Source organism: Danio rerio, chromosome 17, assembly GCF_049306965.1.
Source record: "Danio rerio strain Tuebingen ecotype United States chromosome 17, GRCz12tu, whole genome shotgun sequence".
Classification (NCBI taxonomy): Eukaryota; Metazoa; Chordata; class Actinopteri; order Cypriniformes; family Danionidae; genus Danio; species Danio rerio.
This window is the reverse complement of record NC_133192.1, coordinates 16,644,005-16,669,985: the sequence shown is the minus strand read 5'-3', so window position 1 is coordinate 16,669,985 and position 25,981 is coordinate 16,644,005. Positions and strand designations below refer to the sequence as shown.

At 35.0% G+C, this 25,981-nt stretch overlaps 1 protein-coding gene across 2 annotated transcripts; it reads right to left on the bottom strand.

Moving 5' to 3' along the window:
• Nucleotides 1–1,661: 1,661 nt before the first annotated feature.
• On the bottom strand, nucleotides 1,662–24,072 carry si:ch211-266g18.6. 2 transcript variants are annotated; one of them, XM_688977.10, is made up of 16 exons: nucleotides 23,714–24,072; nucleotides 22,364–22,509; nucleotides 21,673–21,754; nucleotides 21,171–21,216; nucleotides 21,031–21,073; nucleotides 19,140–19,492; nucleotides 18,071–18,593; nucleotides 15,788–15,873; nucleotides 15,515–15,619; nucleotides 11,468–11,640; nucleotides 9,533–9,635; nucleotides 9,285–9,446; nucleotides 7,171–7,249; nucleotides 6,962–7,061; nucleotides 4,162–4,367; nucleotides 1,662–2,092 (listed from the first exon to the last, which is right to left on the bottom strand). In XM_688977.10, exons 1-16 carry the CDS (start codon nucleotides 23,839–23,841, stop codon nucleotides 1,944–1,946), a joined length of 2,484 nt encoding a protein of 827 aa, XP_694069.5. In that variant the 5' UTR covers nucleotides 23,842–24,072; the 3' UTR covers nucleotides 1,662–1,943. The 2 variants fall into 2 exon arrangements, with proteins under 2 accessions (XP_694069.5, XP_005169912.1); XM_005169855.6 differs by having other exon boundaries at nucleotides 18,071–19,492.
• Between the last annotated feature and the right edge of the window lie 1,909 nt (nucleotides 24,073–25,981).

Genomic DNA, 25,981 nt, shown 5'->3' with positions numbered 1-25,981 from the left:
AGCTCCATCAAATGTTTCACAACCAACTCAACAATGCAATTTGTTAAAATTTTTGAATTTTGATTAATTGTTATTGGCAATATGCATTAATTTAATAAAACATATCAATTAAAACACTGAGAACTCTAATGTGGAAATGAAAAATAAGGTTTGTCTATTAGCAGTGGGACATAAATAACAGTGTTACTTTTTTCCCAACAGGAACTCTTGCGATTTAAACCTGATTTACTTTTAAACTGAAAGCTCAGACATTTTAAACTTAAGGAAATGTTATTGCAGTAAATAACCTGCATACTGATCATTTACCGTGGCACATGAAAAGAGAAACACAACTTGTAATAAGAAAAAGAGAACCAATAATTTACTTTCTGCACTTAAAAAACCTGAAATTCAGATCTAACTGCAGGACACAGTCCCGAAATCAGCTGATATTTGGCAGCTCGATCAAGGTTTGCATGCCTAATGTGCTGTTATACACCTGTTTCTAAATGGTCTGTCTCTAAAAGTGAGGGGGACGTGTCCCTCTGTCCCCCCTGGTTGCTACACCCCTGTGTTATAGCATAGAAAGCAAATGTTGTCAGGGCTTTGAGAAAATCGCTTTATTACTTTTGTACCACGTTACTTTTGTCCCCGCTCTCCCCTAGAGCTAATTTGTTATATATTAGAAACTATTCCTTATTCATTAGATATCATTGTTTATTTCATTATGACTAATGACTGTTATATTGTGAGTAACAAACTCAAGTTAGGGATTATTAGAGGCCGTCAATGCAATATCAGCTATTCGATCCAATTTTGATGACTACTATCACATATTGTAATACACTAGTAGTAAATGATGTGGTATTACAGTTGCACTTTTTTTAAAGATACAAATACCTATTATTAGTTTCTGATACTTTAGATAACACTTTATTTTGATGGTCCATTCGAGTATTAGTAGACTGTCTGCTTAATATCTGTTGATATGCTCATTCAACAGACATTTAACTGACTATAAGAAACTTTGCAAGTACATGTCAAATTACACTAATCTTAACCCTAACCTAACAGTCTACTTATAATCTAATGAGAATTAGTTAGCATTCAACAAACAGACCATCAAAATAAAGTGTGACCATTCCTAATAATTAGATACTTATCAGTTACCTGTACCTATTAAATGCTATTTTTCCTTCATAACACACTAATATTTATTTATTAGATTTTACTTTTATTATCATAATTTATTAGATAATTTATTATTCATTATATGATTTTATTATCATAAATGATCATTTATTAAAACCTTTTTATTAACTACATTTGTACATGTTAAATAGATACTTGTACTTAACAACTGTCTTGACATTTAGCATCAGAACACTGTATTTTGATGGTCCATTTGAGTATTAGTAGACTGTCTGCTTAATATCTGTTGATATGCTCCTTCAACAGACATTTAACTGACTATAAGAAACTTAGCAAGTACATGTCCACTTACTCTAACCCCAACTAACAGTCTACTTATAATCTAATGAGAATCAGTTGGGATGTAGATGCAATGTAACTTAAAATCAACAAACAGACCATCAAAATAAAGTGTGACCCAATTGATAAGTACTAATATAAACAACATTTCTTTTTCGTTAAACACATCTAGAAATACATTTAGGAATGCAAACGTTGTCATTTTTTTATTTGAAACAAATCACAATAATCCAATTTTATTAAATATATATCAAATTTTAAGATGAAATAATTTGATTAAGTATTACATATTCTCATTCACATAATCACATGTGTACAGTATTTTGCAGCATTTGTTTTATTTCTCTTGAAACTGAAGGATTGAAGTGAAGAAACTGGCTTGGTAATGGAAAAAAAAGAGTTTGGTTTGTTCTGGGAAACCACCCGTGTGTGTTTTTCTCTCACAACTAAACATTGAAGACCACGGATGAACTTTAGGAGGTTGATTTCCTCGGGGTCATGGCGGACCTCAGGGGAAGCTCTCCCTCAACCCAGCTGTTCGGGCTGGCCAACATTCTTTTCCATATCTGAACTTCCTCATCCACCGAGTCCATCCAGTCCACTTTCTTGCCATAGCTCTGCCCTGCAAGTAAACAGAGACACAATGTTTGATGGAAAGGCTTCAAGAAAACCTGCTGGCAGGATTGTTGGATTCTCAATGAAGCACAAAATACAAGTGAAGAGAATGAAGACTGTGCACAATAGACGTAATTAGGGCAGGGCGATAAGGCAAAAATGAAACCTTAATCATTATTTTTCCATATTGAACAATTTTAATATAAATTGTTAATATTTCCAGATTTAAAAGTTATTATCCCAACAATGACTGATAAAACAAATATTATAGGGTTCAATAAATTACTATTTAAAATATCTTTTATTAACAAAAACAGACTACACATTTGGCCTTAAATTAAAAAAATTAGTAAAATACATATAAAAAGACTAATCTGTTTAAAAATTAAATGTGCAAAACATAAAAAAAAAAAAACGTCCAGCAAGTCCACACAAAAATTCAGGATTTTTTTTGGGTGATACTTTTTTAGGGGATGGAATAGGTTGGTTGTGTTGCCAGACTTGGTTTTCACAAACCATTGACATACAGATCGTTTTATTCTGCTCCTTGTCACACTTCAGGTTGCCAAACCACTTCCATATAACAGAATTCGTGCTGCCTTTTTTGTCGATAATTTCATCTTCTTTGGATAATAACTCAAGGTTAGTTTCACTTTCTTCACTGCTTCCACTCATTCTTTCTTTATTTTTGTCGTATTGTCGAGTTTGTTAGCAAAGTGCGGTAGGAAATGGTCTTTTGTTGTGCATGGTGATTGGTTGTTGTCGAACTTGTGGCATATTGCTGTTGTGTGATTGGCTCTTAGATCAATATCGAGTAAAAATGTCCAGAGCTTATCATCATTATCTAAATAAATTTTAGCACAATTCGATATGATATCGTTTATTGGCCCAGCCCTATATGTTAATATTGTCATTTTTATTTGTTTTTTATTGTATTTTTATAGGGTGTGAGTTAACAGTAGAGTAGGTCGCTCCTTACACATCCTGAAAGTCCATAAGCATTCACTGCATGATAAAGCCTGTTAGAATGAACCTTTAGTTCAAGTTATGAAAGCAGAAATACTTCTTTGTGGGTTTTTGATTCTTTTAAGTAGAGTTGCTGATCATTATTTTTCATAGCCAATTTAGAATTTATTAATAGATAATTGCCGTTTGTTGTTTGTTCAGACTACTTAATTAAAATGAGCTGAAACAACAAATTCGGAAGTTTGTTTTGGGACAACTTAAATGTTTTTTGTTTAATATACTTAACTTGGTAACAAATAATAAATTAACTTAATTCCTTCATACTGTCCACACACAAATCAACATTTTTTTTTTACAGTGTAGAGAAAAATAAGTATGAGAAAACGTTTATTTGATTTATTACAAGATGAGTGTGCAGTGATTTCAAATTAGAGGCAACAACTGCACTTAAATCTTGATCTACACAAACGACATACTTTATCTTGCGGAGTTGGAGATTTAAAATTGATTGTTTAAATTTATAATATGAAGTAAAAAGTTAGTGAAATTATGCTACATAAAATACACTGGCACAAAACTAAAACAGCAGACATGCTGGTTAATAATGCAAATTCATTCTCTTCCAGCAGGTGGAGCATATAAGTCATCTTACAGTCTAATTTCTTTATAAGACAATTTTAAGCAATATCATAAAAGCAAAAGTGCTGTTTACCAGAATATCAGTGCAAATCGTAAATGCGCTATTGACTTCATACAAGGGTCCAACAAAAAGAGTTATTTACATTTTGGACACAGTGTTTTCTGCTTTTTACTAACGTAAAAACAGCACATTTGTACATCTTATAGAAACACTGCCACTTTTTGCTTACTAAATTAATCTGTCTATAAACAAATCAAGTTAGTCAGTGATATATTCATAAAAAATCACTTGATTCAGTTCTAAATGAATCAGTTGTTTTGAGTGAATCGTTACGCTGAATCAAGACAAGGCTTGCTGCCACTTACTTGTGGTTTTAGTGTCATATTTGTTGATGCATTACAGGACTGATTCTAGGTTTAATTATTGTTATCACAAACAATTTTTTTCATCAGAAGAAAAGGTTTTGTTACCTGTTCCGAGACTGAGGCGCACACCTCCCAGAAACTGATTGGCGAGTGTGTTGTGATCCCAAACAGTCAATTCACAGCAGGCTTCAGTGACTTCTCCAGTTTTGAAGCCGTCGTACACCATGGCATGGTTATACACTGGGTCCTGGGTCTTTTTCACAACACGAGTCTTCTGGCGACTTTTCTTTCTGGTGTCTGGTAAAATGTAGCTAAGGACCAAAAAATAATCAATTAGTATACTATATGGATTTCTGATCAAGATATGTCAGATGTAGTGAATCATCTATTTTTTATTGAGCAGGTGTAATATTCATTAATATTAATTATTTGAATTCTTATTTTCACCAAGGTGCCGCTGTTTGAGGTCGAATGACCTGCAGGCTGCATTTTGTTCGAGAAAATAAAAAGAGCGGGGCTGCGGCAAAACAATGAATAAAAAGAGTGAGGCTATGGTCAAATAAATAAAGAAATAAATAAAGCGCGACTGCTGAAAGTGCAAGCAGCTAGGGACACCAGCCCTCGCGGCCAAAAATGGACCGGCCCACCGGGAATTCTCCCGGCCCTCTCGATTAGCCAATCCAGGCCTGCATCTAACCCATCTAAACATGCATGACAACCAATACAATGGAAAAGCGGTTGTTCCTTGTGCCACCTGGTGACTATTGCGTAAAGCACATTAAAAAAAACCCGGAGGAAACCCACGCGAACGCAGGGAGAACATGCAAACTCCTCACAGATACGCCAACTGACCCAGCCAAGGCTCGAATCAGCGACCTTCTTGCTGTGAGACGACAGCAAATACGATACTTTATTTATTCTGATATGGAAATTTTTGCTGATAGTGATAAATACCAATCTTAATTTTCTGAGCCTAAATCCAAAGACAAATGGCAAACAATTACAGTGATTCTATTTTTTACCTTAACTCCAGAAAACAAGGAAACTACAGACTAGAGCTTTCTTTTCCCAAAATCGAATTTAAAGTCCTCTTCAGAGTTATTCAAAGTACAACCCCAAATCAGAAAAAAGTTAGAACAGTATGGAAAACACAAATAAAAAAAGAAAGAATTTTTATAGTTTTCTTTTTTCTTAATAAACACATTTCTGTGTTTTCCAGCAGCAGAAGGCAAAAAACAAACAAACAATACAAATCATGAGGAACACATTAAATATTGTTTGTTGTATTGTCTGCAATGAAATACAAGTCAAAGTAAATTTGGAAATCACCCCTTTCTTTTTTTATGCGTTTTCCATACTGTCTTACCCTTTTCTGGTTTGGGGTTGTAAAATCTTACAGTGTTAACATCTTCTTTTTCTTCTAGAATAAACTCACACACATTTAAAGTGTTTTTTTGGTGGAAGTTATCCATAATGTTTCGACAGAAAATTTACTGATATGGTCCATCAATATATGATGCATCACTAAAAAAAAGTTCATTACTTCCAAAGAATGTACCTCCAGAACAAGTTTTAATTCAAATGAACGGAAGCGTTAAAGCATGAAGAATGAGAATCTTGAAAATCAATTTACATTTATATACTTTTTTCATTTGATTCTGAGCTGAAAAATGACTGGACATGTTCAAATCTAAACAAACAATTTAAATAAATAGTGTTCTACAAGAGCTATTAAATCACACTGCATCAGGAAAATAGTGCATTAAAACATTTGCAGCCATGTAGCAAGGAGGGGTTCGGATGGATCAGAAGACCCAGAAATAACCCATCAAAAAAGTCATTAAGACCAGACAGAATCCTCTGTTGGCTGTCGCTTTGGTGTCACCTCAATAATCAGTTTTGGCCAATGCAAACTAGTATTTAATAGTCCCAACATCCAGCTGTGCAAGAAAACATACAATCTGACGTAAGTGAAGTCATCTTTCGCAACTGTATTTTTTTTTTAAAGGAGGAAAGACTTTACAAGTAACTTTTATTCTAAATCTTGGACCTCACTCTTGAAACAAAAAATGACCAATGAAAAGATGTGAAGCACCAAAAGCGGCCCATATTAAAACTAATTTGAATACTAATTTGGCTATTGTTGTTATCCATGAATTTTCAAATCTACAAGAGAGACTAGAAAAATCACAAAGATCTACATAATAATAATAATAATTACACATATAATAATAAAATATAATAAATAAATAAATACATATAATGAATATAATATAGTTTTGAATGTAATAATTAAATTTTCTTATTCAAAGGGCCAAATTCTGACTGAGGAAAGTTGAATGTGCTGGCCAGTGTGTAATTTGCCTAATAAATGACAATAGGCTAAAAGTTTTTATTTGAAACTTGAACAGATTCCTTCTTTTTTATGATATACAGTATGATGTAATATATTTGTATTTGAAAAATAAGTACTTAATTCATATTTCTTTATTATACATCTTTAGGAAATATCATTGGTACATTAAAAAGTGTTATGATGACCATCCGATCTGACACTGAAATAGTGCTTAAAATGTCACTAAAATGCAGTTTTTAAATTTTACAAAGAACCACTACTTTCACCAGGCTGGCTACGGGCTTAATTTGGTCTAAATGTTTGTAAAACTATTACGTTTAGACAATAATTCTGTATTTGCATTCGTCCTCCAAACCAAACAAAATAGTCATCAGAGTTATTTCCCTTTCTTTTCACATCAATTTGATAGACGACAAAGAGAAACGAAACACAAACATGACACTTCAAACATGACACAGAGGAAGCGTGAGAGAGAGTTGGAGACGGAACAATGGCTTTAGCCTGCTTTAAAGTCAGGTCCGTAACAGAAGACAACAAACACACCCTCACCATTTAACAAAGGAATCGACTCCCTGAGGCTTCAAGCGACGCAATTCTTTTGCCTCACGCAGCCAAACATGAATCTCCCCGGTGCTGCTCTTCGACCCACCTGAAATCAAGTAGTGCATTTAAAGCAAATACAGCTTGTTTTTCATGAGCAGTATTTCTAGATATACAGACACATGGAATTCACATAACAGACTGCATTAAAACTGTACCAGTGGATGCTGATGGAACATATTTTAGTGAAACTGACAGCAATCCATTAGACTCTTTCGTTTCTGCATTTTCCGATGTCTGTGATGAAAAGAAAATGTAATATTGTGTTAGACTAGAGAAATGGGATGAACTGTGTGATCACTTTTATATAGTAGAATGTACAGCATGGACTCTGTTCCTAAACAAAGTCATTTAAAGAGGACCTGTTACAAAATGTAAAATAGGTTTCTGATGTATCTAGAGTGTGTATGTGAAGTTTTAGCTCAAAGTACATCACAAATAATTATATATGACGCTTTGAAACAACCACTATTTAGGCTATAATTAACACTATAATGCTATTGTGAAAAGAGGGTGGAGCTACAAATGCCTATGCAACAGCATAGCAGCAGATTCAAAACTGGAGTGATCTTATCTTCATGAAAAACTGAAAATGTCTCAGAAAAAGGCAGTCCATGGCTCAAAATTCTTTTGGCTCAGTCTATGGCTTATAAAAAGGCAGTCTATGTAGACTACAGTGTTCATTTGTGCATCCTAAAACATCTATAATGCCCCTTATCAAGTTTGATTTTTATTTTAATTTCATTATTATTTCTGATTATTATCTATAATATGATTATTATTTTATTATTAATTTAAATATAAATAAAATTAATTATTTATTTTTTAACACACTGTTGCCACACAACTATGTTTAAATCATAAAACCTAATGTGCATAATAGGTCCATTTTAAATAAGAGATAAAGTACATCCAGCCAGTTGTTACAAGTGGTGCTCGCTGCAGAGCCATTTCAGGAGAGGTGAGCTCCAGAGAGGGGGAGCTTAAGCTTGAGCTCCACCTTTTTTGCACTTCTTCTACGAGTGATGTCACTGGGGGTAGGGTTAGGGGTGGGGTTGGTGTACGCATTAAAACAGCTTACAGGAGGAGGAGCGACAGCTCATGCTCCCCCTCTCTGGAGCTCACCTCTCCTCAAATGGCTCTGCAGCGAGCACCCTCTCAGTTGTTATTGCAGAATACAGCCTGACAGGCACATCATTTGTTTTAGACTGAGGAGCTTTACTCTCTGATAACAACTGGCTGGATGTACATTATCCCATTTATTACATGGCTATTTGAGACAAAACTAAGAAGTTAGACACAAAACATCTCTATATGGGTGATTCTAGAATTACAATTTGCGACTCCTGGAAAAAAATCCTGTTCATAATCAAACACAAAAACTTCATTGAACTTTATTAAGTTTTGAATGATAACGCAAGTTTTTATTATTTAAGTTGTCTAAAAAATAATGTCTGTATGTGTATTTAGGGATATTTTGTATATATGTCTTGTATATAAAGACTCCCAGTATGCATATTTTGACTCTGCCATCTGGATCATACATTCAGCTTTAATTATCAGGCAATAATTCAATATAATTTTCATTCTTAAATTATTTTTGTGTGTATAATACAATTAAAATATATACAGTTCTGTTTTAGTCATAGGTATCTGGTTTGAGGCGTGCAATTTTTGTCGGCTCTTTAAAAAAAGTCAACTTATTTGCAGTTTCACTTTCTTTAAGGAATGGTTTATTTATACCCCTGAGACAAATTGAGGTATTGGATGCGAGTATGGAGTAAGGACGGGTGTTTTAATGGAAAGAAACCTCCGCATTTCATGATGCAGGTATCTTTGGTCCTTTACTGACTCGGTAGGTGCAGAGAATAGTGTCAAGCAGACGTGTGTGTATGGAATATCCTGCCACAAAACACGGTGCAAAATCCTACACAACGGTAATAGTTTGATTGCGGTGTTTACATGTCTGTAATGCACTTGAATAATGTGACTAAAATAGGAATGGTCTTAATTTGATTTCTGTTTAGTTATTAAGGTAATAAAAAAAACACTGTTTACATGGTCGACTCTTAATCAGAGTATTGTCTTAATCGTATTAAAATAGGATTATCGGTGTCCAAGTAAATGTACTCAATGAGTAAAACAACAATTAGTAACAAATCAAAATGTCCCCTATCACATTTAAGCATTTTGCTGGATTTTTTATATCAATAATATATTCAGGTTACTGTAAATTTCGTTATTTAGGTTTTGTAAAACATAAGCAGTGTACCTTTGGCTGTAGGTTGTACCAGGTAAGGGCTTCATGACCCCAGTCCCAGGTCCTAAAACTGAGCTCAACCTGACCCAGAAACACATTTCGGCCCCTGGAATCATTGTGCCACACAGAGAGGTTCAGAGACTTTTCCGGCAGCTCTTCACGGTTCACTTTGTACTGATTTAAAGAAACATTTACAGATAAGTTTAAAAGTTATGCATGATATATATTAATCTTTCTATTATTCCCACGGAGAAACGCACCCTCAGAGATTCCACAAAAACAGGATTCACAGTCCGCTTTTTAATGGTGGTTTTCCTTTTGCTGCGGCGAGACTTGTCTGGGTAGAGATATGTCTTGACATAACTGTGAAGGAAAGTTTGATATTCTTATTTTAATAAAGGTAGACTGACAAAAACCATATTAATGTTTAAACTTGTGGAAAAAAAGTCAGATATGGGTGAATTAATGTTTCAAATTGCAAAACTTTAATTACGTTTATATGAACTTTAAATACACAGTATATATTTGTTTTCATGGCAAGATTAAACAAGTGTTGGCTGTGTAATATTTATAAAAAAACCACTTAATATGTGTTTATTGTTTTGTTCAATAAACCATCTAAAATATACAGTTTTTTTCAGAGGTCGTGAAGTGAAATGAGATCAAAAAGTTATTCTGAAATCATGTTAAACAAATGCTTTTCATTTGACATTCATCCTTCACACCATGCAGAAAAACACTTTTCAATTTATTTATAAGCAGAATAAACGTGAATAACTTTACTGTTAAAGCTCTTCTGTAGCTTTATTGTTACACCAGCGTCATTCATTAATTCATTCATTAATAAAATCAAAATTTTGATTCATTGAAAATTTTAACTCAATTACGATTAATTAATGATTACTTTATTTATTGGCCTCCATAGTTCACTGATAGGTTTTGTTCTGTAAATATGCTCACATATTACATGTGAGAGACTTCTAAATAAAGGGTGCTTTACTTGATTTTAAAATAATTGAAGGAAACAAACTATCTATGATTATTTATTGAACATCATTGCTGAACAACTGAAAACAAAACACACACTGCCTAAAACCAACAGTCACTTTTTTTCCTATAAATCGTGCACTTTTGGAAACCAAATTAATTATTCATTCATTTTCTTTTATTTCGCTTTTATTTTTATTTATTCATTTGCTTAGTCCCTTTATTAATCCAGGGTCGCCACAGCGAAATGAACCGCCAACATTTTTTATATATTAAAAGTAGAAAATAAGCAGTATCTCTTATAAAATAAAATAACTTGCATATCCTGTAAATAATATTTTAAACTAAGAATTTCTTTCATCTTCTGTAAACAAATATTTTCATGTAAATAATAAATGTAAATAATAATTTTAATGTAATGTAATCTCTGGGGCAGCTTTCAATCATCTTTAATGTAATGCAAACGTGCGACATGTTGTTACATTTTATGAGATGTGCGCGGTTATGTGACTGTGCAAAAGCTGCGCCGGACCACACCCGTGCATTTAACGCAGAAGTTTTAATCCGTGTTAACAGAGAGGAGTTATGTGCAACCCTATCTCACAGCGAAATCGTATAAATTCGTACGTAGTAAACAAGTGGCTAAATTTAGTTACTACAAGTGGCTTACGATTTAGCCACTTGGTTACTACGTACAAATTCGTACGATTTCGCTGTGAGATAGGGTTGGTTACGTGACTCCACATGCAGTAGGGAGAGTAATTGAACAAATTTACCTGAAAAATTTGATCGATTATAGGTTCTGAATGTCCATTTCGATTACTTTTCGGTTAATCGCCCAGCCCTAGTTTGACAGCATCTCACTATTAACCCTTTTATTTATCAGAGTTGTGTCAGTATATTATTCAATAAAAGATGTGGGCCAAAAAATTTTTTCAAGAAGTGCACCATACATACCATGTAAAACTGAATAAATAAAATGCTAAAATGTGTATTTCATACAGTGAGGAATAACCAAACATTTACTTAATACTTAATAACAAATGTTACACTGAATTACATTTTAGATGAAAAAAGCATGATAAAAACCATACTAGTCATTGTGTTTGCACAGGAAAAAAAATCTTATGATAAAGTATAATAATGTATAGGAGAAAAAAACTAAAACTAATTTAAAGCCGTATTACGCTAGACAGTTTCTAACTTACGGGTCAGTACGTTGCTTACGAGGATTAGCAATAGCGAGATCCTGACACTGTTCAATCATGATGATGAGCTCTCCAACAGGGCTGTACATCACTGCGAACTCTACAGAGCCCTGCACCTCCACAGTCCCAAAATCCCCAGCGTCACTGTACACACTCAGCAAACTCCCAGTGCGCTGACGGGGGACAAAAAGAGCAGGCGTGAAACTCTGGAAGACCATCTCTTTTTTTTTTTCTTTTTTTGACATTTAATGTTTTAGAAAGAAAAATGAATGATGACAGGAAAGGGTGGAAGAGAGCCGGGAATAGGGGACTGGGAAATGATGCAGTCTATACTTGAACCTGCGACCTACTTAAACATAAACACATGCACCACACAGCAAAACATGACAATATTCAATGACATTATGCAATTTAGATGTTTCATATATCACTAGATATTTTTATGTCTAATATGTAGAAACATCTGCAGCTTTCCCCTTTTATTGTGGGCCTCGATTATAAAATGTTGCATAAAATTTTATAATAACATAATTTCCAAAAAGTTTGTAAGTGTGATGCACAGAAAACAAATGTGTGCACAAAACCCATGAGTACGCCTCTCTTAAAGATATTCACAAAGACATTTATAAATAACAAAATTGAAATTGTGTACAACTGACAGTTGTAAATGCCCCTTAATTATTATCATTACCATATAAAAGAGCTCACGCCAATATCCAAATTTTTAGGCTTCAGAATGACGAAAATTGAGACCCTGCTAGTGGACGTAGACGCTCATGCTTACACTTTTTGAGAGTTTTAATCAACTAAAAAGTTTTAATTATAAAAAGTGAGCCATCCTACCCTTAAAATCACTTGATATGACGACTTATAAAAAGTTTATTCGCACAAAATTCCTGCAAAACATTAAAAAAAACACTATAGAAAGAAAAAAATAGACATTTCATATAGTTACAAGTCATTAACTGGGGTACCCACCAGACGCACTAGAGGGCACTCCAGCTATATGAACACTCCATCAGCCATTTACCCGGACTACACTTACCATCCTGCTTTGCATCTCACAGCTGTAACAGTTTACCAATTTGGACGCTGATTAAACTGACAGCTGCAGCACATTACTTACACTATTTAAGCACCGCACTCAAACATCTACATGGTTGGATTTTGTTTTGTGTCGTGCACTTCACTTGTGTTTCGTGTTGTCTTGTTTTGATTTTTGGACTGTTTTCTGATTATTTGCCGCCTGACCCTAAAATATATTATATAAGTTTAAGGCTCTATTAATTTTCAGAGAAGCTGCAGATGTTTTTTTTTTATTTTAGCTTATTTAGATTTTATTTATTTATTGTGGATTTTATACATTAGTAAATCAAGACGTTGCAAATCTTCTAGGAATAAACCTGTGTAGACTACAATATGTGATTAAACGTTCTCAACATAAGGCTATTAAATTAGTTTAATTAGTTTAATCTTGCAAAAACTCACGTTAAAAAAACAAATCTGACTACACTGTGAAATAAATCTCTCACACTGCATCTTTGTTGTTAAGGATAAATTTGGTGGAAGATTGGTTGAATATCTGCTCAGTACAGGCTACTTCTTCCAGCTCCAGGTATGTGGCGAGAATTTTTCTGGAGGAGTCTTACCAGCTACTTTATAACCCCCAACTTAACATTCATGCTAGAACGGCAGAAGGATAGGGGACAGTGCTGGAGGAAATGTAAGGAAGACTCATAGATATATACACCATAGATATCACATAGGAACCCTGAGCATGCGTCAATTGCGCCGCCCTCTTTCTGCATTCATCATAAGGCAAAGGAGCACCAACTCGCACTAAAGTCTAGGCTTATGCTAGTTTTGTTGAATAAAATAATGTTATGAAATATGGCAAGATGCTGCAGTGCCAGAAACTTATATAATTGTCGGTTAAATTAACCAGTCATTCGTAAAGGGGATTTATTCACTAATGAAATGCTACCTCTGTAAGAATGAGAATCAAATCAAATTAAACAAGAAGGGACGATAATACATTTCCATGCACACAAACACACTCTTCGTCGGCAATGCCCGTGCAATCACATCCATCAATGTAGAAAAATTATTTTTCATAATTGAAAAAAATATTTGCATTCTGACCATCGGGAAAACTCCCGATCACAGATATATGTGTATATCTCTGGCTTTGGATGGCCACAGTCCTTCACTGCACCTGGTTCCGCATTCATTTCAAATGAGTAGTACCCTGTACTAAAATGGTGGCTCTATTGGCGCATTCCTTCTAATAGACCACAGCATGGTAGGCAACATCTAATGTATACAGTATATCTATGGGGAAGACTTGGAATTAGACTAACTTAGACTTATATACAGTAAATATTAAACTTAGACCAGGGGTGTCCAAAGTCGGTCCTGGAGGGCCGGTGTCCTGCTGATCTTAGCTCCAACTTGCTTCAACACACCTGCCTGAAAGTTTCTAGTATATCTACAGTAGTAAGAGCTTGATTAGCTTGTTCAGGTGTGTTTGATTAGGGTTGAAGCTAAACTCTCCAGGATACCGGCCAGGGCCGGAGTGGGACTCCTTTTCAGCCCTGGAGTTTCAAGCCTTAAACCGGCCCACGTCAGTTCAGAACTGACTATATTAAAATAAGGTAATTTCCAATTCAGTTTCTAATCACACTATCACGTCTTTTTCAAGAAAACAGCTGCTTTAGAACTTCAAATGTTCAACAACCCTTACAGTTTTATATGTCTTAACAATAAAAATGAAAAAAAAAAAAAAGAATTACACAGGTGATGTTAGAACACGGATCGACAGCCTCGTAACGCAACATGCTGACCACTGGACCAGAATGGCGCTGTTATGCTGGCGAGGCCGGCATGGTAGTTACATCATCATTACCATGGGGCTACAAGAAACTAAATAAGAAGTGGGGAGCTGCGGCCAAATAATGGATAAAAAGATAGAAACACCAGCCCTCGCGGCTAAAAAACGGACTGGCCCACCGGGAATTCTCCTAGTCCTCCCGATTAGCCAATCTGGACCTGATACCGGCCCTCCAGGACCGAATGTGGACACCCCTGACTTAGACTAACAATTTTCACATATTTTGGAGTTGCCCAGCCATTCAGTCATACTGGCAGGATGCAATGCAAGTAATACAAAATATTTTTGGTGATGGAATGGACTTTTCTTTTACAAGAATTTACCTGCGAAATATTTCAGCCAACTTGATGGTAAAAAAACAAGTATTTATTAAAAATACTTCTAGCAACCAGTAAGAAAACTAACTCATAAGTGACTACAACCCAAACCCCCTACAAAATCTGACTCTCCATGTCTTTTTCTTTAAAACTACAAATGAACAAATACCTGCAATATCGGGAGAAATGGATTGCACTCTAGCCTTTACACAGTGTAAACCGATCTTTATATCTATTTGTGACTTGTAAGGAAATACATGTGACCAGTCAACTGTTCATTTAACTTCCAGAGTGTTATTGTATTTTTATTTTTATTTACCTTAAAAAATAGAGATACAAATAAAGTATATATATTTTTAAAAAATGATGAATTTAGTGCCTTACATATATATTGTTAGATAAAAATTTAAATTTGATTAATATAGCTGCAGTACTACAACATTACCTTAAAAATGTGTGTAGATATGCTTAGCAAGTCGATAAGTACTTTTACACGTTAAATATTGTTTTTTTTAATATATATATATATATATATATATATATATATATATATATATATATATATATATATATATATATATATATATATGAACATGGCTGTGTATTTAAGCATACACACACTCAAATCTGAGCGTGTACACACTTTATAAAATGAGGCCATGTTTCTCTATGGCACTTACCATAAAAGTCAACTTTGCTTAAACATTTTTCATGAGTTTAGGCCAAACTACTTACAATAAACTGTTTACCGGGTAACTGACAAATTTGGCCAAGCAATGGCAAACTGCCCTTTAAACACTGTTAAATATAGAAAACAGAAATGCTAAAGGTCCAGCTTACATCAGTAAGAGACAGAGCGCTAGCTGAAAAGCCTTTTCTGCTAGACAGATCTGACCCATAACTGGACAGTGAGGTATCATCATCATCTGAATTGACTCCTTCATCCTGCAACATAAACAAAAGAGCCAAAGCCAAACATAACGTTTGAACACAACCATCAACTTTGTCTGATCATCATCTCACACTGCAGCAGCTTGTAAAAAAAAATGATGAAATGATATTTCAAGTGCTGCAACAGCATGAATTACATTTGTAAAACAAACAGCAGCTCACCTCCCAAGCATCTGCAATGTATGAAGGATTTTTCGCAGTGGAACTCTGAAGTAAAGCCTCCAGAACTAATGCCCCACGTTTGTTTCCTAAAGAAATCAAAAGAATTGAGCTCAACTTGAATTTAGATTCATTAGAGTGAAATCGAACAGGTTGAACCTGAGCTTAAGTGAACATTCACACAATACAGGGTGTGTAGTTCTCAAATATCAGCCCTTAAGGACATTTCAGAAATCAGACATGCCATTTTACACAAACATATTAATATGCCGAGTAAAGGCACACTCACACCAAGAGCGAGAACTATAACAGGCCTAGGGTTGGTTAGTTCACTTCAAAACGAATGATCTGTCATCATGTACTCTATACCAGGGGTGTCTAAACTCGGTAAGGGTTCCAGAGTAAGTTTCGGGTTGACAAAGCCTACTTGTTTAAAATAAGGTTAAATGGTTTCACTGGATATATCGTTTGATATAAACTTTCTGTTAACTCAGAGTTTAACCCAGAGATTGTGATTAACTCTGGACCGCACCTGAAATTGTGACCGTAATTGAAATTTTTAGAAACAAAAAATAGAACAAAACATTCTCTCAAGCAAGTTGGACAAGCGCAAGTTACAATGGTGACAAAACCAACCCACCTTCTTGAGCCCAAGAATTCAGAGTTTGCTCAAACTAAACCTGAACTTACCGAAAGCGACAACAGGCCTATGAAGAGACACATACTTGACACAACACAACACAACAAAATAAACCTCACTGTTTCTTGCTAAAACCTAAAAGGTACTGTATAGTAGGTAAATTATAAATTAACTAATTAAAAATGATGGTGATTTGCATATGTTTATTAATCCTTCGAACCGCTGCATTCAAATCTGAAAATGCAAAAATCTGAAAAGAGATTCAGTCTTTAGTCTTTTGAGTTAGTTATGAAGTTAAAACAGTCAAATAACACAGAAGTACTGGGATAACAGTTAACATAAAACCACTAATATTTATAGTGAAGATTAAAATCACCATCATATGCATTTACCGACGCTTAAAAATGAAAGTTGTGGCAGCAATTACATTTTTTATATTAATAGGTGGCAACAACCAGCCATCAAAAATATGCCAATAAATAATTCTTCAAAAATGATCCATTTAGCAATGAAACAAAGTGAATAACTGAATAATTTATTGAAAATGAGACTACAAATAATTATAGGCTGTAATTATAATGTTAGATTTCTACATTTAGCGTTATCAGCAACAGTAGTAGTAAGTTATTTTTATTCAGCTGATTATTTCTTCATTTTGTTTTTAATAAAGTTACAGGTTCTAAGTTCTGTTTGTTTAAACAAGAAGTTTCTTGCAATACTGTTTTTGTAATAAATGGAAAGGAAATTACATATGTCTCCTCCGCTTCTTAGCTGATCCGAAAAATGGTCCGATCCATAACTAAAAAACCATTATGTGGTCTAAACCTTTATGAGCCTGGAACAGGACAAATCAGCGATGACAGAATTTAAATTTTTGGTATGTGAGCTACTCCTTTAAATAAATCAGTTCATCATATGAAACACTTAAACCTCTTCATATTAATCCGATCAATGGAATTATATTTGTAAAATGTTTTGAAGTGTGAACAGACTATCAATGGAGGGACAGAAATCAAAAAAATATCTTAATTTGTGTCCCAAAGATGAACAACTTTAGAATAGAACAACATGAGTTAATGATGACAGAATATTAATTCTGGAGTGAACTAAACCTTTAACCACTTAACGGTCATCTTTTTCAGTGCACAATTATTCATTCATTCATCCATTTTCCTTCAGCTTAGTCCTTTATTTATCATGGGTCGCCAAAGCAGAATGAACCGCCAACTATTACAGCATATGTTTTACAGTACGGATGCCCTTCCAGCCACAATCCATTACTAGGAAAAACCCATACACTCTCACATTCACACACACACATACACTACGGCCATTTTAGTTCATCCAATTCACCTATAGCGCATGCTTTAGACTGTGGGGGAAACCGAAGCACCTGGAGGAAACCCACGCGAACATGGGGAGAGAACAGGCAAACTCCACACAAATGCCAACTGGCCCAGCTGGAATTCGAACCAGCAATGTTCTTGCTGTATGGCGACAGTGCTAACCACTGAGCCACCATGCCGCACAGTTCACAATTACTAACAAATATTTATATATGTATATTTAATTTCCAGGAGTGAACTCAAACAATGGGGTGACAGATAAATGGTTAAGTCTGTAGTATAGATCGCATAACCACTTACCTTTCATTTCTGCTGGATCTGGAGATTCAGATGGCACAATGACTATACTGGGAACCGTATCATCTGTACCCTCCAGGTTTGGCTCCTGATTGGTGATGTTCTGCAGGACAGGTGGTCTTGTTTTTTGAGCTCTTGCAAGAACATTTAGTAGAACATCTGACTTTGTTTCAGCACTGTCCACATCAACTTTAATTTCTGAAGAATCTTGACCAAATCCAGCAACATCGTCACTGGGATGAGCTGGTTTAATTGGTTCAGGGACAGATTTGTCCATGTGTTTATCTTCTCTGATGTGCACTAACTTCCCATCATCTGTCATTGAAAAAATGTCTTGGCTTATTTCTGATAATGTCTGATTATTATATGACCTTAATTTTACTTTATCTTCACAGGAATCAAGATCACTTTGTACAGTTTTGTCACATAATTTCACACCAGTTGTCTGATAAAGCAGCTCATTTTCATTCTTCTTTTCAATCTGGACCTGGACGTCATCACCAAAATCACTGGAAGCATCTTTTACCTGTGGAAATTCATGAGAATCCATTTCAATCCCCCATTTTAATGACGGACTCTGGGACTCTTCTTCAGCAGAGAAATGCTTATTGATTTCTTCCTCACCAGTCAAATGCTCTACTGCTTGATCCATATCTGTCTCAACAAGAAAACCAATGCTTACATTTTTCCCTTCACCTCCCTTCCTGTCTGAACTTGCCTCATCATTAACAATATCTCTGGAGGCCAAACTTCCCTTATCACGCACATTAGCAGAGTCTAAAGGACCTGCTTTATCGCTCTCAGACTCTCTGAAAGTCAATTCAGCTAAACACTGCTGATCTGTGCTTGTGCTATTTTGGAAAGCATTAGAAAATTTGTTAACTTCCTTTGAATCGCCGTGAGCGGAGTGTGTAGTCAATTCTGGCCCATGACTAGTGAAGGCTAAGGAAGTCTGTGGTTGAAAGTGAAACTCTTTCATTGGTGAACCACTTTTTAGTAAAACATTTTTAGACTCAGTGTGAGATGTTTCTGGACTTGATGTGTCCTGAATGTTTTTAATGTGTGGTTTTACCTCTTTTAGTTTAATTCCAGAGCTATTGTTTTCATCATGTACAGGCTTTACAGTGTTTGGTTCCAGGGAGATCTTCACCCAGTTCTCTTCAAATGATTGGTCTCTCTGTAGTGCTGGAGGGAGGGAAACTTTTCGTCGTGGCTCTGGATTTTTTGTGGTGCTTCTTTCTGGTTTAGTGTCTTGAACTGGACTTGAGAAGGGGAAAACAGTTGTTGTTTGGCCACCAGAGAGCTCTTTAGGTTGTGTTTTTGTAGACTTGTGTCCTGGGTCTGTGCCATTGAGGAAAGGGTTGGCATCAGTTTCTGCTCGTAGTTTTTCTTTTTTGTTAGACACACTTGGAGCAGAGGGAGTCTCTGTAAATACAGATTATTTATACTGAGAAGTATGACAAAAAGTTCAAAATTCTAAAGAAATTAGTACTTTTGTTCAGCGAGGATCCATTAAACTGTTCAAAAGTGACAGTAGAAAATATTAAATGGTTTCAAAATACTTATTTCGAAAAAATTATGCTGTATTAAACAATTTACGCATCAAATACTTTTTTAAGTGAAGTTTATTTATAAACTAATTTCGAGAGGATCACGTGCTTATGATTGACACGGCTGGCCCCGAGTCAAGTTAATGAACGAACCATTTTCTACAGGGCAGCACGGCGGCCCAGTGGCTAGCAATCTTTTGGATCTTTTCAGGATCTTTTGAGCTCGGGGCTCTCTCCCGGGACAGCATGCCAAACTAGCTTATTATCAATCATCAGCTAACTGAACTCTTGAAAGAGCATCACAGTTCCCACATAAAATATTTGTCTATCTGTTTCTGTAATGTGATGGGATGCTGACAATGGAGATGGGGATCCAAATGCAGGTTTATTAACAAGAATGGTCAGAAAAGCAATGGTCAACAAGGTCAAACAGGTGCATGCAGGCAAATCCAGAAGAGTGGTCAAATAACAGGCGAGTGGTCGATTCATGTTGCAGACAACGTAAAACAAACAAAACAAAGCAAAGGTCATACACGGAAAGGCAAGGCAAAGGGAACTAGTCGTAATGTCTCAAACAGTTAAACAATTCTCGGCATAGGGGTGTGGGTGTGTGTGTGTGCACTGTAATTAAAGTCTATGTAATTAGTCCATACCAATCCTATGGCTGTGTTTTTGTGTGTTTAATCAATGGACTCTGAAACAGGTGCGTGTGAGCGGTGCATGACTGTATATGTAATTCTTTAGTGTGGTGTGCATGTAGTTCTCCGGCGATTCGCATGTATACCAGTGATCTGCAAGGATTAGATCGCTGGTGATAGTGACAGTTTTCAACATTGATAATTATTTGAAATGTTTCTGTTGAAATGTCGCCACAGTGGAATGAACCGCCAACTATTTCAGTATATGTTTTTATGCAGCAATTGTACTTTCAGCCACAACCCAGTACTGGGAAACACCCATACACTCACATGCATACTCATACACTACGACCAATATTGTTAATCTAATTCACCTATAGCGCATCTTTAGACTTGTGGGGGAAACTGGAGCACCCAGAGGAAACCCACAAGAACACAGGGAGAACATGCAAACTCCACACAGAAATGCCAGCTGGCCCAGCCGGGTCTCGAACCATTCTCGACATTCTTGCTGTGAGGTGACAGTGCAAACCACTGAGCCACCGTGCCACACATTTCTAATGTTACTATCATGGGTGCCTATATATTAAATATTAAAATACAAATAAATTCATTTAAATTCATTTAACAATATTTCTGTTTTACTGTGTTTATGCTGCCTTGGCTCACCATTGTCAAAAAAAGAATTGTAAAAATCCCTTCAAATGACAGTTATACAAAGCCTAATTTACTACAATAATATTATATTAAAAATATTTATGTGATTCATACTCACCAACATCACCGATGAAGTCCTTATGAGTGTGTTGATGATAAGTCTGTAAATAACCCAAAATAAAAACAACACTAAATTCAGGTTCAGTTCTGATATAATGTATATTTGCAGAAAATCAAACTATAATAGACATAACAAACCTCTTTACTCAGGGCTGGATGGATTAATCTAGGGTCAGCTGATGCACTACAGAAGACAGAAAAACATAATATTACTCATTTTTATATAGTTTTCAGACATATAATAAAATTTAATATAATATAACAATATAATATAATATAATATAATATAATATAATATAATATAATATAAGGTCACATTTTATTTTGATGGTCCGTTTGCTGAATTAAAAACATTGCATCTACATGACAACTAATTCTCATTAGATATTAAATAGACTGTTAGATTGGGCTTAGGGTTGGTGTAAGTTGACATGTACTTGCAAAGTTTTTTAAAATTACTGTTGTAGGAGCAATATTAGTTGATATTAAGCAAGTGGACCATCAAAATAAAGAGTTACATAATATAATATAATATAATATGATATAATATAATATAATATAATATAATATAATATAATATAATATAATATAATATAATATAATACAATATAATATAGTTTTGTAAAATAATGGCCATTACTTTGGACGAGTGTTGTGCTCATCCTTATCATGCTCTTTGTTCTCGTCCAGTTTATCATTCAGGAAAGGGTTGGGTTTATGAACTGAGTTAAAAAAAAACAAACAAGGAAAAAATAATATAATCAGTTCTGACACACAAAAAGCATATGATTTAAAGCACAAATTTAAAGTAGACATGTGCCAATATTTAATAAAACAATATATTGTGATAATGAACACATGATATTGTTGTTTGCACTTATTCAGAATTCAGGTTGCACTGAATATCCAGACTGCTGCATTTACAATTCAAAGTCCTATCTGTTGCTATCTAAATGGTATTTATTTTCAAACATAGACATTTTCACATGCTAATCTGTTTGACAACATTCCTCAGATATTGACTGTGGTTGTCAGCAGATGCTTTTTGGTCACCTAAATATCTTTTGTGTTCAATAGAAAAAAGAAACTCAAACAGATTTGAACGGGAGTGTGAGTAAATGATGTCAAAACTTTCTGAACTATCCGTTAACGAAACCATTGAAGTAGTGAAGAACAATAGAGGGCAACATGGGGCACAGTATGTTGACTTGCATGACTCAGTCTGAGTGTAAAAAGTTTGAAATGAGCAGACAGGTGTGGTGTGTGTACTCAAAGGTAATATTCTTCTTAACAGCGTTGCTTTAATAAGGAAGGCATGAAGTCCAACACACCTGCTGTTTTCTTCCATCTCATAGAGGTCCTCACCACCGCTGTGACGTCTGTCTGCTGGCCGTATCGCTTGATCCTGAGCTCCTCAAACCACTCGCCTGTCAAATTCTTCAGCTGTTGAAGGTCAGGAACAGACTGCCTCAGTTTCCTGGTGTGACAGAAAAACACAAAGAGAGTTCTTGTTTAACAGAGCAGACAAATGCCCTTGTTAAAGGGAAAGTTTACCCAAAATCTTTAACATAAAATAGTTTTGAAAAAAGTTCATCTTTTGAAGGATGTTGAAAACCTGTAGCTATTGGGATCCATAGTAGGAAAAAAATCTAATCAAAATCAAAGCGAAATCAATGGCTACTAGTTTGCAACATACTTCAAATTATCTTTTTTTGTGTTCGACAGAAAATAATTCAAATACGATTGGAAGAAGTGGAGGATGAATTGAATTAAATTGAGGTATTTGTGGGTGAATGATCAATTTAAGATCAGAATATGCTAGCGAACAAGAGCATATTCTATTTTTAAAATAGCTACTGTATATACTGTACACTCACCGGCCACTTTATTAGGTACACCTGTCTAACAGCTCATTAACGCAAATTTCTAATCAGCCAATCACATGGCAGCAACTCAGTGCATTTAGGCATGCAGACATGGTCAAGACGATCTGCTGCAGTTCAAACCAAGCATCAGAATGGGGAAGAAAAGTGATGCTGATGCTAGAGGTCAGGAGAGAATGGCCAGACTGGTTCCAGCTGATAGTAAGGCATCAGTAACTCAAATAACCACTCGTTACAACCAAAGTATGCAGAAGAGCATCTCTGAACGCACAACACATCCAACCTTGAGGCAGATGGGCAACAGCAGCAGAAGACCACACCAGGTGTCACTCCTGTCAGCTAAGAACAGGAAAATAAGGCTACAATTCGCACAGGCTCACCAAAATTGGACAATAGAAGATTGGAAAATATGGTAAGGTGTACCTAATAAAGTGGCTGGTGAGTGTGTGTATATATATATATATATATATATATATATATATATATATGTATATATATATATATTTATTTATTTATTTATACAAATAAAATGTAAATAATGCAAGTATTATTAAGAGGGCCAATTATTAATATTAAACAAAAAGTAAATAAAACATTAAAATTAAATACAAAAAATGTAAAAGATATTTAAATAGTATATTACATACACATAGATAATGACATAAATAAACAAATAATGATATAAATAAATAAAACTGTAACTTTACACTTTTAAATGAAGGAAAATACAGCATCATTTATAAGCATGCGTACTTTATCCTCGCGAAATATCGTGTGGATCAATCACCCATTTCCTACCTGACTCGTCCACTCTCTAGTCGTTTTAAGTCTTCATCTCTTAGCAGCACCTGACGGATGGCCGCCTCTTCCTCGGCAGACAGAAAACTCAAGTCTAGCAGTCCCAGGGCACTTTTGGACGGTTTCATTCTGCTCAATAAAAACAAACGAGCACGTTTCCCCAAGGTAAGCTGCGAACCACCGCGCTTTACTTTAATCGGAAATCTTGACAGTGCAGTCTCAGTCGTCGTGATTCCGTTTTAGCGCAGGTAAACTCGACTCTCCCCGAGGTGAACAGCAGTTTTCGACTGCTGGAGGAAGAGAGAGAGAGCTTCAGCACTTTTAACGCGGTGTCAGTCATTCACTTTCACACGGTGCGCGGTGACGTCATCTACCAACATTCAGTTTGAGGAGGAGAGTTACTGTTTACCTACCTGCGTCCTTCAGGAGTGACCTAGAAACCCAAACCACCCACAAGAAAAAAATAACATAGTCATTTTTAGTAAGTACTATAGTTTTTTAACCATTCTACAGTAAAGTGGATCATAGTGTTTTCAACACTTTGTTAATGAATGCTCAAAACTGGTATAAATTTAATAAACAGATAAAATTTAAATGATGTAGTGTTCTTTAGTTATTACTGGAGTAAACTGTGGTGTAGTGTGACCCTAAACCAACCACATGAAAAAATACCATAGTAATTTATAGTAAATACTACAGTGTCTTTAACCATACTACAGTAAAGTGGATCATAGTATTTACAACAACACTTTGTTAATGAATGCTCAAAACTGGTATCAACTTAGTGTACAGATAAAATTTAAATACTGTAGTGTGCTTTAGTTTTTACTTGAGTAATCTGTGGTGTAGTGTGACCCTAAACCACCAACACCAACAAAAAATACCCTTGTAGTTTATATTAAATACTACAGTGTTTTTAACCATACTAAAGTAAAGTGGATCATATATTCACAACACGTTGTTAATGTTCAAAACTTTATTATAAACTTGTGAACAGATCAAATTTAAATATGTAGTGTGCTTTAGTTTTTACTAGAGTAAACTGTGGTGTAGTGTGTGCCTAAAGCACCCACATGAAAAATACCATAGTAATTTATAGTAAATACCACAGTGTTTTTAACCATACCACAGTAGTGGATTTTAGTATTTACAACACTTTGTTAATGAATGCTCAAAACTGTAGTATAAACTATAATACCAGAATAATTTAAAGCAAAAACTTTAGTGTTTTTGACTATACTACAGTAAAGTCTAGTATACCGTATATAAGCTAGGCCTATATCATAGTAGGCTATTAACAACACTTTGAATGCTCAAGTAAACTATAATGCTCAAGTAACTATTAAATACTGTAGCATACTTTAGTTTTTACCACAGTAAATTGTGGTGTTGTGTGGTAGCTATAATATACTTTATAGTTGTAGACAAATTACAACAAAGAATGTAGATGTATGCCTTAAAGGGATTTTGACTTTGGTATTGGGTTCATATTACTATGTTGTTATGTTACCAAAGCAGATGTTTAATCACGACAACATATTAATGTTTTACAATAGTACCATGGTTCAAAAACACTGTTGTATTTACTATAAAAACTGTAGTGTTTTTTCATGCCGACAGACTAAGTATAGATGTGAAAATTACAGTTTTTTTATTTATTAGTATAATAAGCAACTTGATATTATAATAAAATAATAAAATTCAATATTTATTAATTAATTAATATTGCAATATACAAAACATTATTACCTAATTATGCATTAATGCCACAGCACGGCAGCCTAAGACTCACTACTCACTGAAGCTACTGTAAGAAGGGCTGAGCCTGGTTGGTACCTGGATGGGAGACCACATGGGAAAGCTAGGTAGCTGTTGGAAATATTGTTAGTGAGGCCAGCAGGGGGCGCTCAACCTGTGCTATGTGTGCGTTCTGCTGCCCCAGTATAGTGAAGGGGACACTATAATGAGCGCAATCTTTCAGATGAGACCGAGTTCCTGACTCTCTGTGGTCATCAAAAATCCCATAGCACTTCTCGTAAAGAGTTGCGGTGTAAGCTTGGTGTTCTGGCCAAAAATCGGCCCTTACCCATCATAACCTCCCGATCATCCCTATCCACTATAGCTGGTGTGTGGTGGTGAGCGCACTGGTGCTGTTGTCCTGTTGCTGCCATCGCATCATCCAAGTGGATTCTTTGGGTGTATGGCCGCTAGATAAATACACATTATTTACTTAATTACTTAGTTACTAATATATACTTAAACTAATAA

Coding starts and splice junctions, on each gene's coding strand:
- si:ch211-266g18.6 (XM_005169855.6), bottom strand. CDS start 23,841: ATGAAACCGTCCAAAAGTGCCCTGGGACTGCTAGACTTGAGTTTTCTG. Junction 4,368..6,961: donor GTCGATTCCTTTGTTAAATG/GTGAGGGTGTGT, acceptor TTTGGTCCTTAG/CTACATTTTACCAGACACCA. Junction 2,093..4,161: donor GCGCCTCAGTCTCGGAACAG/GTAACAAAACCT, acceptor GTTTACTTGCAG/GGCAGAGCTATGGCAAGAAA.